This window comes from Pristiophorus japonicus, chromosome 3 (assembly GCF_044704955.1).
Source record: "Pristiophorus japonicus isolate sPriJap1 chromosome 3, sPriJap1.hap1, whole genome shotgun sequence".
NCBI lineage: Eukaryota > Metazoa > Chordata > Chondrichthyes > Pristiophoridae > Pristiophorus > Pristiophorus japonicus.
The window spans coordinates 178041092-178058978 of NC_091979.1; the positions used below are offsets into that span (position 1 = coordinate 178041092).

A 17887-nucleotide genomic window follows, 5' to 3' on the forward strand; every position below is an offset into this window, starting at 1 on the left:
GAGCTGAGTCCATGATCAGATCAGCCATGATCTTATTAAATGACGGAGCAGGCTCGAAGGGCCAAATGACCTCCTCCTGCTCCTGCTCTTATTTCTTATGTTCTTATGTTGTTAACCTGAGAGTAGTACAGAAACTTCATGCATAACACAACATCATTCATATATTATAATGAAATGCCGTTACATTACTTTGATTTACCACTGGTTTACCACTGCTTTACACATTACTCACGTGGTGCAACAACGGGATCTGCACCACCACAGGTGGCAGAGCAACTATGGCTGTCCACAGTGCTGCAGCACCTTCCTTCAAGTCACTGAGCAGCTGTAGCTAAGCAGGGCTTCCTCCGGTGTGCCTCTGCTCAGATTGATTTTTAGATATCTTTCTCTGCAAACGTGACCAGATCATGGCATAAGCTAATTGACTAAGTACTATTACAGAAAGACAACAGATTCTAACGTTATATGCTAATATGGTTTGTATCCACAATGGATGCATGGTTATAACATCTATGTTTAGAGACAATATTTAATAACATCGTGTTTAGTAACTAATGCTTGACACCAAACATCTCGCGTACAATCTCCAGGAAGGGCCCCAGCCACGGGCTGTTGCATTCGGCGCCTGAGGGGAGGTAGGCGGTTTATTTGACTCAATGGAGGTCCCCCGGGGTGGGCGGGGGGAGAATCAGGACTGCTAGTGAGCTCAGCAATGACAGGAGTGTAATGGGAGGGGGCACTGTGTCCATGGGCTTTACAGCCAATTAAATACTTTTAAAGTATAGTTACTTGTAATGTAGGGGATGGTGTCAGTCAATGGTGCACAGCAAGGTCCCACAAACAGCAATGAGATAATGAGCAGATAATCTGTTTTAGTGATAGTTAAGGGATAAATATTGGCCAAGACACTGGGGAGAACATCCCTGCTCTTCCTTGGATAGTGCCATGGGTTCTTTTCCATCCACCAGAGAGGGCAGACAGGGCATCTGTTTAACCTCTCATCCAAAAGATGAGGGGTGGTCACGTTAAATTGGATGGTGCAGGTGCTGAGCAAGGGGATATTGGGGCTGGCTGGCTTTGGGGTTGGGAGTGCTGCAGAGAGATCATGGGATGGTGGGAGGTGGTGGGGGTGTGGTGAATCACGGGGTCAGGCCAGCGATTGCGGGAGTGGGCAGTGAGGAAGGACTTGAATTTGTTCATATCGGAGTTCTGCGCATGTGCCACTCGGTGGCCGGGAATGGTTCTGGATAAGGGAGTTATGGATAAGGGAGGTTCAACCTGTACTTGGCTCTGAAGTACTTTGAGATGTCTTAAAGATGTGAAATATGCTATATAAATGCAAGATCTTTCCTTATTTCTTTAAATACTGAGTTTTCACTGCAATTTATCACTTTGCTTTCTTGAGGCATGTTATACATCCCTGAGGTTGATGTCCATTACTGGGACTGGAAGACAGGCGATGGCCAGCAGTTAAGTGCCCAATTCAATGGTAACTGCAGCGTGGAAAAGTTCTATACTGATCCCAAATGCTCGGATGGCAATTCCTACCGGCTGCAGGCCTGGATGTATCATCTTCGCACACTGCAATACTCTGACGCGCTGGAACACCTTCTCCAAACAGGTGAGAATTTGAAAAAAATTGCTCACTTTTCTTGCAAATTCTAGTAGTTTAAACCTAAATATTCCAGATTAGATTCCATTAAAGGTGAGCCTAATTAGTCGAGTAAAATACCGAAGAACAGTTATGAATTTACCTTTCTCTGGTTACTGATTAGTATTTATAGATGTTCTGAGTTTTATCTCTCGAGACTTTTACTTTCTTCATTCATCATCTTGTAATTTGGAAATGAAATGTATTATTTCACTATGGAAATTTGATTTTTGGTTGTCTTGGTTGAGTAAAACTAGGTTATTTGTCAAAGTGTTATGTGCTGTGGATCATGTGGCTGAGTCTTCAGTCCCCATATAGGTTGGTGGAATGTATTGGCACTCCTGATAGCAGCAATGAAGTGGCAGAATGTATTATTTCAGAGATTAAAAAGAGTTGTTTTAATGTGAGACTTTAATTTTCCTATAGATTGGGAAGAGCAGAATAGTTCAAGTCAGAAAGCGAGTGAATTTTTCTAGAATGCATTCAAGATAGTTTTCTGGAGCAACATGTTCCAGAACCAACAAGAGGGCAGGCCATACTAGACTTAGATTAATTAAATCTGTCTTAATACTAACAGTAAGGGGACATTTATCTAACAGTGATCATAATATGATCGAATATTATGTTATGTTTGAAAAGGAGAAACTTAGCACAGTTACTAAGATTCTAGATTTTGGTACGGCTAACTTTAATGGGATGAGACAGAGACTGACAACAGCAAACTGGTCAAAACTGTTACCGGGTAAAACTACAGGACCTGTAATATATACTCCTAAGGAGCAAGTGCTCTACTTACCAAATAAAACCACCATTGTTGACAAAAGAGGTGAGAGAGAACTGAAAACTAAAGGAAAGAGCATACAAAAGTACAAAGAATAGTGTAGATCCAGGCGACTGGGATATAAAGAACAGCAAAGGAAGACAAAAAAAGATAGTAAGAGCTGGTAAAAAGTACTACAAAAAGAAACTTGTGAGGGATATGAAGATTAACACACAGTTTTACAATATATTGGAAGATACAGGGTAGTCAAAGGTAATAGGGGCCCTTTAAAAACAGATGGAGGTAATATTGCAAATGAAAATAAGGAAATGGCAGACTTATTAAATAATTACTTTGTGTCAGTCTTCATGTAAGAGGATAATATACCTGATATTGTAGGGAAATTAATAATGAGTCAAGAACTGGAACTCGCCGTTTTCTGGCTTACATTAAATTTAGTATTAGAAAAAAATAATGGTGCTCAAGACTGACATTCCCAGGATTGATGGTTTCCACCCCAGGGTTTTAAAGGAAGTAGGTAAGTAAATTACAGATGCTTTCAAAGCTCTCTCGATTCAGGAATGTTCCCATTAGATTGGAAAATTGCAAATGTTACTTAAGAAAGGCGAGAGAGAGAAACCAGGAAATTATAGACCTGTTAGTCTAACATCTGTTGTGGAGAAGTTATTGGAATCTCTTAAGGACAGAGTGACTGAGCACAAAGAAATTTGAGCTGATTTGAGAGAGTCAACAATAATTTGTAACGGGTAGGCCATGTCTAATGAAGCTAATTGAATTTTTTGAGGAAGTAGTAGATAGGGGAATGTCTGTTTATATGCACTTCCAGAAGGCATTCAATAAAGTTCCACATAAGAGACTGTTAGCTAAAATTAAAGCTCGTGGAATTGAAGGCAAATTATTGACTTGGTTCGAAGATTGGTGAGGGGGCGGAAGTCCGTGAGTAGGGGTAATGGGTATGTACTCGAATTGGTAGTATGTGACTAGTGGTGTCCCCAGGGATCTGTATGGGGGTCTCCACTATTCACTATATTTATTAACGACTTACATAACGCAATAGAGAGCCATATATCCAAATTTGTTGAAGACACAGAAATTGGTGGTATAGCAAGTAGTGTAGATTGGAGCATTAAATTATCAAGAGCCATTGATAGATTAAGTGAATGGGCGAAACTGTGGCAGACAGATTTCAACGCAAGTAAATGTGAGGCCGTCCATTTTGGACCATAAAGGATAGATCTGAGTATTTAAATGGTGACAAGCTAGGGACAGTAGAGATTCAAAAAAATGTTAGGGGTCCATGTATACAGAGCACTAAAATTTAGTAGTCAGGTACAAAACATAATCAAAAAAGCTAATGGGATGTTAACCTTTATAACTAGAGGGTTAGCATACAAAAGGAAGGGAGTTTTACTGCAGGCATACAAAGCCCTGGTTAGGCCACATCTGGAGGACAGTGTACTCTTATCGAAACGTATAAGATTATGAGGGGGCTCGACAAGGTGAATGTTTCCACTGATGGGGGAGACTAGAACTAGAGGGCATAATCTTAGAATAAGGGGCCGCCCATTTAAAACTGAGATAAGGAGACATTTCTTTTCTCAGAGGGTTAGAAATCTGTGGAATTCGCTGCCTCGTAGAGCTGTGGAAGCGGGGACATTGAATAAATTTAAAACAGAATTAGACAGTTTCTTAACCGATAAGGGAATAAGGGGTTATGGGGAGCAGGCAGGGAAGTGGACCCGAGTCCATGATCGGATCAGCCAAGATCGTACTAAATGGCAGAGGAGGCTCAAAGGGCTGTTTAGCCTACTCCTGCTCCTAATGTTGATACGGATTCTTTTCCCTCAATCTGTTTCAGCGAATACACTGATTCGAACACTTTAAAGTTTAGTTCAGACTAACTTTATTCAGGCTTCATCGATGAGGTATTGCTCTGATAAAGGGGCACCGACTTAATGAGTCTGTCGAATCCATCAGAGCAAGCAAAAATCATTACAAAATCAATACATTTATACAGTTCGTGAATGGTACAACCCCTTTTCATTGTCCTATCACATCAGCTACCGTGGCATAGATACAAGCTAAATTAGTCATTTACACAGTTAATTAAGCAATGCCCCTAATCATGAGAGAAGATTAAGTCATCTCCAGCTTATCCTTGTTTTGCAGACAAGGAAAGCACACATAGTTCTGCTTCTCTGACTATTCCTACATCTGTTGCTACATTCACATTCACGGTCCCTCAAGGTTGTTTTACAAGAACAAATCACTCATTGTTCTCCCCTGCAGTGAGATCTCAAGAGTCAGCAATAACCATGAGCGGCCATTTTAGAAAGAGTTAATACATTTGAAATTAGTACGGATAATACATATAAAGTTGGTAGCTACAGTGATACAGATTCTCATTTTCTTATGTTCTTATGTACAGTTCTGGCCACAATATAAAGGATATATTGACCTTGGAAGGAGTGCAGCACAGATTCACCAGAATGTTACCAGGGCTCCAAGGGTTAGAATCTGAGGATAAATTACATAAATTAGGCTTGTATTCCCTGGAATATAGAAGGTTAAGGCGTGATTTGATTGTAGTTTTTAGGATTTTGAAAGGAATTGATAGGGAGAAACTTTTTTCACTGGTGTGGGAGTCTAGGATAAGGGGTCATAACCTTAAAATCAGAGCCAGGGGAGAAGTTGGGAAACACTTCTTCACACAAAGGGTCGTAGAAGTGTGGAAGTGTCTCCTAACAAAAAGCAGTAGAAGCTAGCTCAATTAATAACTTCAAATCTGAGATCGATAGATTTTTGCTTGCCAAGGATAGAAAAGGATTAAAAGGATATGGAGTCAAGGCAGGTGGATGGAGTTATGATGCAGATCAGCCACAATCTCCTTGAATGGCGAAAATGGCCTATTCCCATGTTCCACTTTGCTACTGTAAATTGGGAGGTCTTGGTGTAAAGAATATTTTGTGCAACCCAAGGCTGCCAGTGCTTCTACAAACACTTAATTTGGGTGCGCGACCCCTTCATAATACCGCGCATGCATGTTTTTTGCTATTTAAAAGCTGGTGAGTTGGGTGCTTCAGAGCACAGCGCGGTCACACGGCTTAAAGCAAACAATGCCTGACATTGTAAATTAGGACATTTTCACTATTTTAGCATAAATTACTGACTTGCTGGGGTGTTGTTCCAAGGCTGCTGCTGGCCTTCAGGTAGCTCGCTGAAGTGTGTGAGCCTAGACAGTGCATGTCTACCACAATTCAGCAATAGAGGGCAAAACAGCCTACCCTGTTCCTATCATCCACTGATATCCGCAGATCAGAATTTTCAGTGGTGTTGGCTAGATGGCAATCAGCAGCAGGAAACCTGGCCATTTTTGCCGCACCCTAACCAAATGTATACCCTTGTTGTTGAGGGCAGACCAACAAACTGAAGTTTTGATGCCAGATGCAAGGGTCATGACAATTAAAAGGGATATAAATAGTTTATCCAAGTAGAAGCTACAGTAACATAAATCAAAAGTGTTCTATCAGTTATATCATGGTGCAGCCAATTAACAGGATAGAAATTGTTAACAGTTGATCTATTTATGTTTGTGCACCTGTAGGGCAAGGTGTAGTGTTGGAACGGTCGCCCTACAGTGACTACGTTTTCCTCGAAGCGATGTACAAACAAGGCTATATCCGGAAGCAGTGTAAGTAGCACCTTATAGCAGGAAGGTCTTTGCACTCTGTGTTCCCAATTGCTGAGAAAAATGAAGTAAAGGAAAGACAGACTTTCATTTACATAGTGCCTTTCACGATCACCGAAGATCCCAAAGAGCTTTACAGCTGTAATGTCTGTAAGCTTGTAATGTTTGTAGCTCCACATTGTGGATGTGGACGTATTGTGTACTGCAAGTGCAGGGTGAATAATAAGCAGCCCAGGCAGATTTCTGGAGACTTCCGAGAGAGCTGCCTGCCATATTGGGAAGCTGTGTGTGCTGTGTTCTGAATATATCACATTTGGCGATTGAGATGGGATTTTTTTGGATGATTTAAAGCTGAAATTTTGTTGGTGAAAGATTCAGCCAGCCGACAGAGAGACTTTGGAAGTTTCTGTCTTTGAAAAAAGCGACAAAAATCTGAGGTAAAATACAGCACACGGTGTGAACAGCTAGAGATTAAAATGGCAGGTGTATTGGGATATTTGGGTGAATATAGACACGACCGGGAACGTTTTAAATCATATGTGGATCGGCTAGAAATGTATTTCACTGCAAATAACATAATCGAAGTTCCAGACAATGCAATCCAGAACCGGGCTGTGTTGGAACGTAAGAAAGCGATCCTCTTATCGGAGGCAGGTCCGACATTATATGAAACCCTTGTAAATCTGCTTGTGTCTGATGAGCCAAAGGACACGACGCTTAAAGAGATTTTAACGAAGCTGGAGCAGCACTATAACCCCAAACCATTAGAAATTGCTGAAAGCTATCGTTTCGGGATTCGGAATCAAACGACTGATGAAAGTATCAGTGAATACATCATTACATTAAAAAAGCTATCGATGCACTGTAATTTTGGAAACTTTCAAACCCGAGCATTACGGGATCGTTTTGTTTGTGGGGTGAAAAATGATGTGATCAGAAGGAAGTTATTGACGCTGGTGACTTGACTTTTGAGATTGCTTGTCAGACAGCGAGGTCAATGAGCATGGCCGAACAATATTCCTGAGAATTAAATAATGATTCCGGTCGTCAGTCAACCGAGGTAAATCACCTGCAGGTTCAAAGTAAAAGACGATGAGGGCCCAAAGTCTCAGAAACTGGAAATTCTAACAGAGCATCAAAGTCGTGCTATAGGTGCCTGGGACAACACATTGCTCAAAGTTGTCCACATGTGAAGGCAGAGTGTTTCTTCTGCAGGAAGACTGGGCATCTTGCGAAGGCAGGCCGACTGAAGAGTAAACCAGTTTTTAAAGCTATGAAACCAGCGTTCCAAGCTATGAGTAGAAATCCCAAGAGACTACATAGCATGGAAGAACAACAACAGGACGAGGAGATGTTAGAGTTACATGTCATCAGGAGCACGAGGTTAACGGACAGTGATTTGGAAAGCATCAAAATCCACATAGATATTGCGGGGATTCAAGATACCAATGGAAATCGACACGGGTGCATCTGTGAGTGTAGTACCGGAATCACTATATCGCGACAAATTGCGTGATTTCCAACTGGAGAAATCCAAGATAGAGCTGCGAGGCTACTCGGGAGAGAAAATTTTTCTGGTAGGTCGTATCACCGTACTGGTGAAATATAATGATCAATTTCAGAACTTGCCTCCAATAGTAGTGAAAGGAGACAAGCCGGCCTTACTAGGAAGAAATTGGTTGAGCTCACTGAAGCTGGATTGGAGTAAGATTTTCTATGTGGAAGCCAGATTTTCATCAATGGATGAGGTTATCAAGAAGTATCCGAAGGTGTTCTGCGAAACGGGCAGTCCGATCCAAAGCTTCAAGGCAAGTGTCAGGGTACAGAAGGACACTAGATCGGTTTAAGTGTATCTAAGGGTTAAGTCATGGCAGGGGAGCTCGGTCACATGATATGCTCCTCCTGTACCATGTGGGAACTCCGGGACACTTCCGGTGTCCCTGATGACTACGTGTGCGGGAAATGTATCCGCCTCCAGCGTTGCGGAATTGGAGCTGAGGGTGGATTCACTCTGGAGCATCCACGATGCTGAGAACGACGTGAGTAGCACGTGTAGCGAGTTGCTCTTACTGCAGGAGAAGGATCCACAGCCAGCTAGGGAATGGAAGACCAGCAGGAAGAGTAGTGCAAGGAAGGTAGTGCAGGGGTCCCCTGTGGTCATCCCCCTGCAAAACAGATACATTGCTTTGAGTGCTGTTGAGGGGGATGACTCATCAAGGGAGAGCAGCAGCAGCCAAGTTCATGGCACCGTGGCTGGCTCTGTTGCACAGGAGGGCAGGAAAAAGAGTGGGAGAGCGATAGTGATAGGGGATTCAATTGTGAGGGGAATAGATAGGCGTTTCTGTGGCCGCAACCGAGACTCCAGGATGGTAGTTGCCTCCCTGGTGCAAGGGTCAAGGATGTCTCGGAGCGGGTGCAGGACATTCTAAAAAGGGAGGGAGAACAGCCAGTTGTCGTGGTGCACATTGGTACCAATGACATCGGTTAAAAAAAGGAATGAGGTCCTACGAAACGAATTTAAGGAGCTAGGAGCTAAATTAAAAAGTAGGACCTCAAAAGTAGTAATCTCGGGATTGCTACCAGTGCCACGTGATAGTCAGAGTAGGAATCGCAGGATAGCGCAGATGAATACGTGGCTTGAGCAGTGGTGCAGCAGGGAGGGATTCAAATTCCTGGGGCATTGGAACCGGTTCTGGGGGAGGTGGGACCAGCACAAACCGGACGGTCTGCACCTGGACAGGACTGGAACCAATGTCCTAGGGGGAGTGTTTGCTAGTGCTGTTGGGGAGGAGTTAAACTAATATGGCAGGGGGATGGGAACCAATGTAGGGAGACAGAGGGAAACAAAAAGGAGACAAAAGCAGAAGACAAAGGAGATGAGGAAAAGTGGAGGGCAACCCAAGAAAAAGAACAAAACGGGCCACTGTACAGCAAAATTCTAAAAGGACAAAGGGTGTTTAAAAAAACAAGCCTGAAGGCTTTGTGTCTTAATGCAAGGAGTATCCGTAATAAGGTGGATGAATTAACTGTGCAAATAGATGTTAACAAATATGATGTGATTGGGATTACAGAGACGTGGCTCCAGGATGATCAGGGCTGGGAACTCAACATCCAGGGGTATTCAACATTCAGGAAGGATAGAATAAAAGGAAAAGGATATGGGGTAGCATTGCTAGATAAAGAGGAGATTAATGCAATAGTTAGGAAAGACATTAGCTTGGATGATGTGGAATCTATATGGGTAGAGCTGCAGAACACCAAAGGGCAATAAACGTTAGTGGGAGTTGTGTACAGACCTCCAAACAGTAGCAGTAATGTTGGGGAGGGCATCAAACAGGAAATTAGGCGTGCATGTAATAAAGGTGCAGCAGTTATAATGGGTGACTTTAATATGCACATAGATTGGGCTAGCCAAACTGGAAGCAATACGGTGGAGGAGGATTTCCTAGAGTGCATACGGGATGGTTTTCTAGACCAATATGTCGAGGAACCAACTAGGGGGGAGGCCATCTTAGACTGGGTGTTGTGTAATGAGAGAGGATTAATTAGCAATCTCGCTGTGCGAGGCCCCTTGGGGAAGAGTGACCATAATATGGTGGAATTCTGCATTAGGATGGAGAATGAAACAGTTAATTCAGAGACCATGGTCCAGAACTTAAAGAAGGGTAACTTTGAAGGTATGAGGTGTGAATTGGCTAGGATAGATTGGCGAATGATACTTAAGGGGTTGACTGTGGATGGGCAATGGCAGACATTTAGAGACCGCATGGATGAACTACAACAATTGTACATTCCTGTCTGGCGTAAAAATAAAGGGAAGGTGGCTCAACCGTGGCTATCAAGGGAAATCAGGGATAATATTAAAGCCAAGGAAGTGGCATACAAATTGGCCAGAAATAGCAGCGAACCCGGGGACTGGGAGAAATTTAGAACTCAGCAGAGGAGGACAAAGGGTTTGATTAGGGCAGGGAAAATGGAGTACGAGAAGAAGCTTGCAGGGAACATTAAGACGGATTGCAAAAGTTTCTATAGGTATGTAAAGAGAAAAAGGTTGGTGAAGACAAACGTCGGTCCCCTGCAGTCAGAATCAGGGGAAGTCATAACGAGGAACAAAGAAATGGCGGACCAATTGAACAAGTACTTTGGTTCGGTATTCACTAAGGAGGAAACAAACAACCTTCCCGATATAAAAGGGGTCAGAGGGTCTAGTAAGGAGGAGGAACTGAGGGAAATCTTTATTCGTCGGGAAATTGTGTTGGGGAAATTGATGGGATTGAAGGGCGATAAATCCCCAGGGCCTGATGGACTGCATCCCAGAGTACTTAAGGAGGTGGCCTTGGAAATAGTGGATGCATTGACAGTCATTTTCCAACATTCCATTGACTCTGGATCAGTTCCTATCGAGTGGAGGGTAGTCAATGTAACCCCACTTTTTAAAAAAGGAGGGAGAGAGCAAACAGGGAATTGTAGACCGGTCAGCCTGACCTCAGTAGTGGGTAAAATGATGGAATCAATTATTAAGGATGTCATAGCAGCGCATTTGGAAAGAGGTGACATGATAGGTCCAAGTCAGCATGGATTTGTGAAAGGGAAATCATGCTTGACAAATCTTCTGGAATTTTTTGAGGATGTTTCCAGTAGAGTGGACAAGGGAGAACCAGTTGATGTGGTATATTTGGACTTTCAGAAGGCTTTCGACAAGGTCCCACACGAGATTAATGTGCAAAGTTAAAGCACATGGGATTGGGGGTAATGTGCTGACGTGGATTGAGAACTGGTTGTCAGACAGGAAGCAAAGGGTAGGAGTAAATGGGTACTTTTCAGAATGGCAGGCAGTGATTAGTGGGGTGCCGCAAGGTTCTGTGCTGGGGCCCCAGCTGTTTACACTGTACATTAATGATTTAGACGAGGGGATTAAATGTAGTATCTCCTAATTTGCGGATAACACTAAGTTGGGTGGCAGTGTGAGCTGCGAGGAGGATGATAGGCTGCAGAGTGACTTGGATAGGTTAGGTGAGTGGGCAAACGCATGGCAGATGAAGTATAATGTGGATAAATGAGAGGTTATCCACTTTGGTGGTAAAAACAGAGAGACAGACTATTATCTGAATGGTGACAGATTAGGAAAAGGGGAGGTGCAACGAGACCTGGGTGTCATGGTACATCAGTCATTGAAGGTTAGCATGCAGGTACAGCAGGCGGTTAAGAAAGCAAATGGCATGTTGGCTTTCATAGCGAGGGGATTTGAGTACAGGGCAGGGAAGTGTTGCTACAGTTGTACAGGGCCTTGGTGAGGCCACACTTGGAGTATTGTGTACAGTTTTGGTCTCCTAACTTGAGGAAGGACATTCTTGCTATTGAGGGAGTGCAGCGAAGCTTCATCAGACTGATTCCCGGGATGGTGGGACTGACCTATCAAGAAGGACTGGATCAACTGGGCTTGTATTCACTGGCGTTCAGAAGAATGAGAGGGGACCTCATAGAAACATTTAAAATTCTGACGGGTTTAGACAGGTTAGATGCAGGAAGACTGTTCCCAATGTTGGGGAAGTCCAGAACCAGGGGTCACAGTCTAAGGATAAAGGGTAAGCCATTTAGGACCGAGATGAGGCGAAACTTCTTCACCCAGAGAGTGGTGAACCTGTGGAATTCTCTGACACAGAAAGTTGTTGAGGCCAATTCACTAAATATATCAAAAGGGAGTTAGATGAAATCCTTACTACTAGGGGGAATCAAGGGGTATGGCGAGAAAGCAGGAATAGGATACTGAAGTTGGATGTTCATCCATGAACTCATTGAATGGCAGTGCAGGCTGGAAGGGCTGAATGGCCTACTCCTGCACCTATTTTCTATGTTTCTATGTTTACTCCAAGCCATGTTCCGTCCCATATGCACTCAAGGAGAAAGTTGAGCAAGAACTCAAAAGACTAGAGACTGAGAACATTATTTGTAAGATAGATCGATGTAATTGGGCTACACCCATTGTTGTTGTACCTAAGTCCGATGGTAAGATAAGATTGCGTGGTGATTATAAGGTAACCGTAAACCAGGTTCGAGAAGGTAATGTCCCGAATACATTGCTGATTATAGAAGATTTGTTCACAACACTTGTCAGATCTTCTCAAAACTGGAACTTACGAATGCCTACTTACAGCTTGAACTAGATGAGGAGTCCAAGTCATGTTTGACTATAAATACTCATCAAGGCCTATATCAATTTAATAGGCTACCGTTTGGAGTGTCTTCCGCCCCTGTCATATTCCAAGGGGTGATGAACCAGATTTTGCAAAGTATTGAAAGGGTAGTATGTTATTTGGATGACATACTAATTTCAGCACCAAATAGGCAAATTCATAATAACATATTGAATGAAGTCCTCAAACGGCTAGAGAAGCACAGAGTACGAGTGTCTGTTCGTAAGTGTGATTTATTTAAAAACTCAGTGGAGTACTTAGAGTACAGAGTAGACAAAGATGGTTTACATCCAACCAAGGAAAAATTGGATGCAATTAGAAATGCACCCACTCCCAGGAATATCCCTGAACTTCGTTCATTCTTGGGCTTTTGAACTATTATGGGAAGTTCCTACCAAATTTGGCTCCAGTATTACATCCACTGAATGAACTATTGAAAAAACAGGTCCATTGGAAATGGTCAAAAGAATGCGATACAGCATTCAAGGAGTGTAAAAGCAAATTGGGAGAGCACCATGTTAGTTCACTGACATATCTAAGGAGATTAAGCTAGCATGTGATGCCTCTCCATATGGAGTTGGGGCAGTAATCCCTCATGTATTAAGTAGTGGGGAGGGGAGACCAATTGCTTTTGCTTCACGCACTCTCAGTGCCAGTGAGGGTAATTATGTGCAAATTGCAAGGGAAGCTTTGGCATTAATTTTTGGGGCCAAGAAGTTTCACAAATACTTGTATGGTCATAAGTTTACCATCGTTACAGACCATAAGCCCCTAACAGCAATCCTCCATCCAAAGTCCCCAGTTCCAACATTAGCTGCAGCCTGAATGCAGAGATGGGCTTTGATTTTGTCAGCACATACATATGATATTGAATGCAGACGATCAGCTGATCACAGTAATGCTGATGCAATGTCTCGATTGCCTTCCCCATCACAAGTTACACACGATAGGGAAGAAGTGTTTTATTTTTCATACATTGATGAACTGCCAGTCACAGCTGAAGAGATTGGTAGAGCAATCAAACGTGACCCAGTGATGTCAAAGGTGTATGAGTATATTGCAAATGGATGGGCATACCAGGTAACAGACAAAGACACACATCCGTTCTTCATTCGTAGGAATGAATTATCAGTCGATAAAGATTGTATCATGTGGGGTGCAAGAGTGGTTATACCAAATAAATTCAGGTCCAAATTATTAGGAGACCTCATGACCAGCACCTGGGAATGTGCTTGACCAAGAGTTTTGCACACAGTTATTTATGGTGGCCATGTCTTGATAAAGATATAGAGTATATCGTGAGTCAGTGTACGACATGTCAATCGGTAATCAAGCAACCACCACCAGTACCATTACAGCCATGGAAATAGCCTCCTAGGGTGTGGCAAAGGCTACATATTGATTTTGCTGAGTTAGATCCAAATCCAAGGAAACGACAATTGTCATTGGATCACAAATTGGCTAATTTTTTGATTACATATCGAAATACTCCTCATACAACTACTGGTAGAACACCAGTAGAGTTGTTTCTCAAACGACAGCCACGAACCAGATTCTCGTTGTTAAAGCCAAATTTGGCACAGTCTGTAGAAGAGACACAATTAAGACAGAAAGAGATTCAGGATAGTGGGAGAGTAAAAGAGAGAAGTCTGAAATTAAACCAGAAGCTAAGAGTGAAGAACCATCATCATAAATGGTTAAAGTGGTTACCAAGAAGAGTGGTGAAGATGTTTGATAATGGACAGGTTAGGTTTGTTCATATTGATATTTTAGCTACAGACGTGGAAGGAGTTGAAGGTGGGAATGATTCAATTATTTCTGACTCATCAGATAGTTTTGATACACCAGTAGCAAATCCTAAATCCAATGTATTGGAAACAAATCCAGTAGAGAATCAGAATGAAAGTCTGAGTCTGAGTCAGGAAAACAAAGAGCCTGAAGTTAGATTGAGTTCAAATGAAAATCAAGGAAATTCTGTGGAGGAAAACGTTCCTCAGGATGAGCCTCGAATGAGTGTGAAATCGACACCATGTTTGGAAGGTTCTGTTCGAGATTGAAGGTATCCTCTTCGAAACAGAAAACAAGTGGTAAAGTTAAATTTGGAAATATGGAAAAAAAAAAGTTTATATCCTGTGTTATGTATAAACATGAAAGTTATGTATGATGTTTGTTATGATGGCTTCTTCATTAAGGAGGGAGAAGTGTAATGTCTGTAAGCTTGTAATGTTTGTAGCTCCACACTGTGGATGTGGACGTTTTGTGTACTGCAAGTGCAGGGTTAATAATAAACAGCCCAGGCAGATTTCCAGAGACTTCCGAGAGAGCTGCCTGCCATGTTAGAAAGCTGTGTGTGTTGTGTTCTGTGAATATATCACAACAGCCAATGAAGTACTCTTTGAACTGTAGCCACTATTGTAATGTAGGAAACATGGCAGCCAAATTGCGCACAGAAAGCTCCTACAAACAGCAGTTACAATAATGACCAGACAATCTGTTTTGGTGATTGAGGAATAAATATTGGCCAGGACATCGGGGATAATTCCCCTGCTCTTCGAAATGGAACCATGGAATCTTTTACGACCACCTGAGAGAGCAGATGGGGCCGTGGTTTCACGTCTCATCCGAAAGGAGGCGCTTCTGACATTGTAGCATTCCCTCAGTATTGCACTGAAGTTTCAGCCTCGATTTTTGTGCTCAAGTGTTTGGAGTAGGTCTTGAACCCACAACCTTCTGACTTCGAGGCGAGGGTGCCACCAACTTTGTCATTGCTGACACAATGTCTTGAAATTAGATGTAGCTTGGCTCCTTTTATCGCCGCTTTTTTTTCCTGAAGGTAATGATCACTGTTGGGCTATGATTCTACAAGCACCTGCAGCATTACCCAAGTGGCCATTCTTCGTATATGAGTCTAGACAATCGGCATCAGCAGGTTACTCAACCACTCAATGCTGGGACTGAGTATTTCCTCATAACTATATTTTACTGTGGTGGAGAAGAGGGTCAAAGACGAGAGTCATTGAATAATGATCAGAAGCAAAAACTATGGCTGACTAGTCTTTCTGGCCTGTGTATCGAAGTATTTGTGATTGTAAATTTGTATATTCAATAGCAGCCTTCAAAAGGGAAGTGGATAAATACACGAAGGAGAAAAAGTTGCAGGTATATGGGAAAAGAGTGGGACCAGCTGGATTGCTCTCAAGGGCCGGCACAGACTCGATGGGCTGAATTTCCTTCTTCTGTGCTGCACTATTCTATGATTCTATAAAGTATGACAAAGTATTTACAGGACAGAAACAGGCCATTTGGTCCAATAGACCCATGTCAGTGTTTATGCCCCACTCGAGCCTCCTTTATCTAACCCCATCGACATATCCTTCTATTCCTTTCTCCCTCGTGCTTATCTAGCTTCCCCTTAAATGCATCTATGCTATTCGCCTCAACTACTCGCTGTGGTAACGAGTTCCACATTCTAACCACTTTCTGGGTCGAGAATTTTCTCCTGATTTCCCTATTGGATTTATTCTGTATTTGAGTACACTTGTGGTCACATCGGATGACGTTCCATTAAATGAGTGCCGATTTTGAGTATTTAAATGGCTTGTCCACGGAGTCAAATCCAGCGAATCATCACAGGCTAAGGAGGACTGCAGGTACTCAGATGTTAGGGTGGAGCGGTAGATCTTGTGTGAATACGGGCAGCCAGCACGGGTCTCACCAAGCATGGAAGCCAACACCAAGGTCGAGGTGAAACTTGAGTCACCGTCATGAGGTTAAGGTTAATTGCCCTTTGTTCATCATCTGATGTGTATGAATCTTTTTTGCAATAGTGTCACGTTATAACAAACATCACATCAACGATAACAAACAAATAACCAACCAGGTACAACAACAGCTATTTACACTCTCACCCCATGTTGAATCCGACCTGGTTTCCATACCCACAAACTGGGGCTCTGGTAGCACAATCTCGGACAATTTTCGGATAGCAAAGTCTCGGACTGTCTCTAGAGATGCTGCTCCTCAGTGTCCTTTTTTGTCATCTCCAACTTGGAAAATCTTTTTATGGCCCCCATTTCCTTGGAAATGGCAGCGACTTTCCTATCCAGGGTAACCTGAGTTGATTGACTGCTGTTGGGTGCGTTCGATTCGTCTTTACTCTTGCCTGGTCAAGATCTTGATTGGTAGAGTCTGGTATAGTCAGCCCTGTAGGAACGAGTCTGACAGAGGACTTTTGTCTGGATCCATCCCATTTTGAACACCCAATGCCTATTAAAACGGATCAGTTTTCTTTGGTTTGCTATCCCCTCATACGGGAAGCATGATTGCCGCCGATCATACTTTGAGTTACTCAGCCAGTTGTTTCAGCATGTTGCCTGGCGGGACCACGTGGAGGTACGACTCACTGTGACTTAGAACACAAAATATGGCCACAGCTACTTTGCAACTCTAGACTCCTCAACATTAAGACGGAAGACTTACAGGCTTGAGAGACCTCCTCAAAAGCCCTGTGGTAACTCTAGGTTAGGGCAGTCATAGTTACTCCTACCACATCTTATATTTTTGGCCCCTAGCTCTGGTCTTGCTGCAAGTGGAAACATCATCTCTAAATCTACCCTATCTTAAAGACCTATCAGAGAATTCTCTATCTAGAGAAAAGAGCTCCAGCCTATTCATTCTTTCCTGATAGATATACCCTCTCAGTTCTGGTATCATTCTAGTAAATCTTTTTTGCACCTCTCCAGTGTCTCTATGTCCTTTTCAAAATATGGAGACCAGAACTGTTCACAGTCCTCCCAGTGTGGTCTAACCAAGGTTCAGTACAAGTTTAACATAACTTCTCTGCTTTTCAATTATCTCCTCTCGAAATGAATCCCAGTGCTTTGTTTTTTTTTAATGGGTGTATTAACCTGCATCTCTACTTTTAATGAGTTGTGTATCTGTATCACTGGATCTCTCTGCTCCTCTACCCCATTTAGACACTTATTTTGCAAGGAATAATTTTCTGGCCTCATTATTCCTCCTACCAAAATGTATTATCTCGCACTTATCTACGTTGAAGTTCATTTGCCAATTTCATGCCCTTTCTGCAAGTTTATTCATGTATTTCCTGTATTTTGATGCAGTCATCTTCTGTATTAATTGTACTCCCCAATTTTATATAAACCCCAAATTTTGTAATTGTACTTCCGATTCCCAAGTCCAAATTGTTTATATAAATGATGAACAACAGTGGTCCCAGCACCAATCTTTGTGGAACACCACATCCACCATTTGCCAATCTGAGTAACTACCCCTACTTGCACAGAACCTTGGTTAGATCACACTTGTACTTTATTAAAATCATTCACAGGATCTGAACATTGCTGGCAAGGCCAGCATTTATTGCCCATCCCTTATTGTCCTTGAAAAGATGGTGGTGCACCACCTTTTTGAGCTACTGCAGTTCGTGTGGTGAATGTACTCCCACAGTGCTGTTAGCTTGCGAGTTCCAGGCCGTATTTCCAAGTGTGTGACTTGGAGGGGAACTTGGAGATGGTCCCTCTAGGTGGTTGAGCCTGTGGATTTGGGAGGAG

General features: G+C 42.7%; 1 protein-coding gene across 2 annotated transcripts in view; it reads left to right on the forward strand.

Moving 5' to 3' along the window:
* ndufa10 (NADH:ubiquinone oxidoreductase subunit A10) overlaps positions 1-17887 on the forward strand; it is a 99595-nt gene that overhangs the window by 18107 nt on the left and 63601 nt on the right. For both annotated transcript variants that reach the window (XM_070874880.1, XM_070874881.1), the window contains exons 3-4: positions 1406-1621; positions 6037-6123. In XM_070874880.1, coding sequence (XP_070730981.1) covers positions 1406-1621; positions 6037-6123 — 303 coding nt within the window. The remainder of the gene's footprint in view (positions 1-1405; positions 1622-6036; positions 6124-17887) is intronic.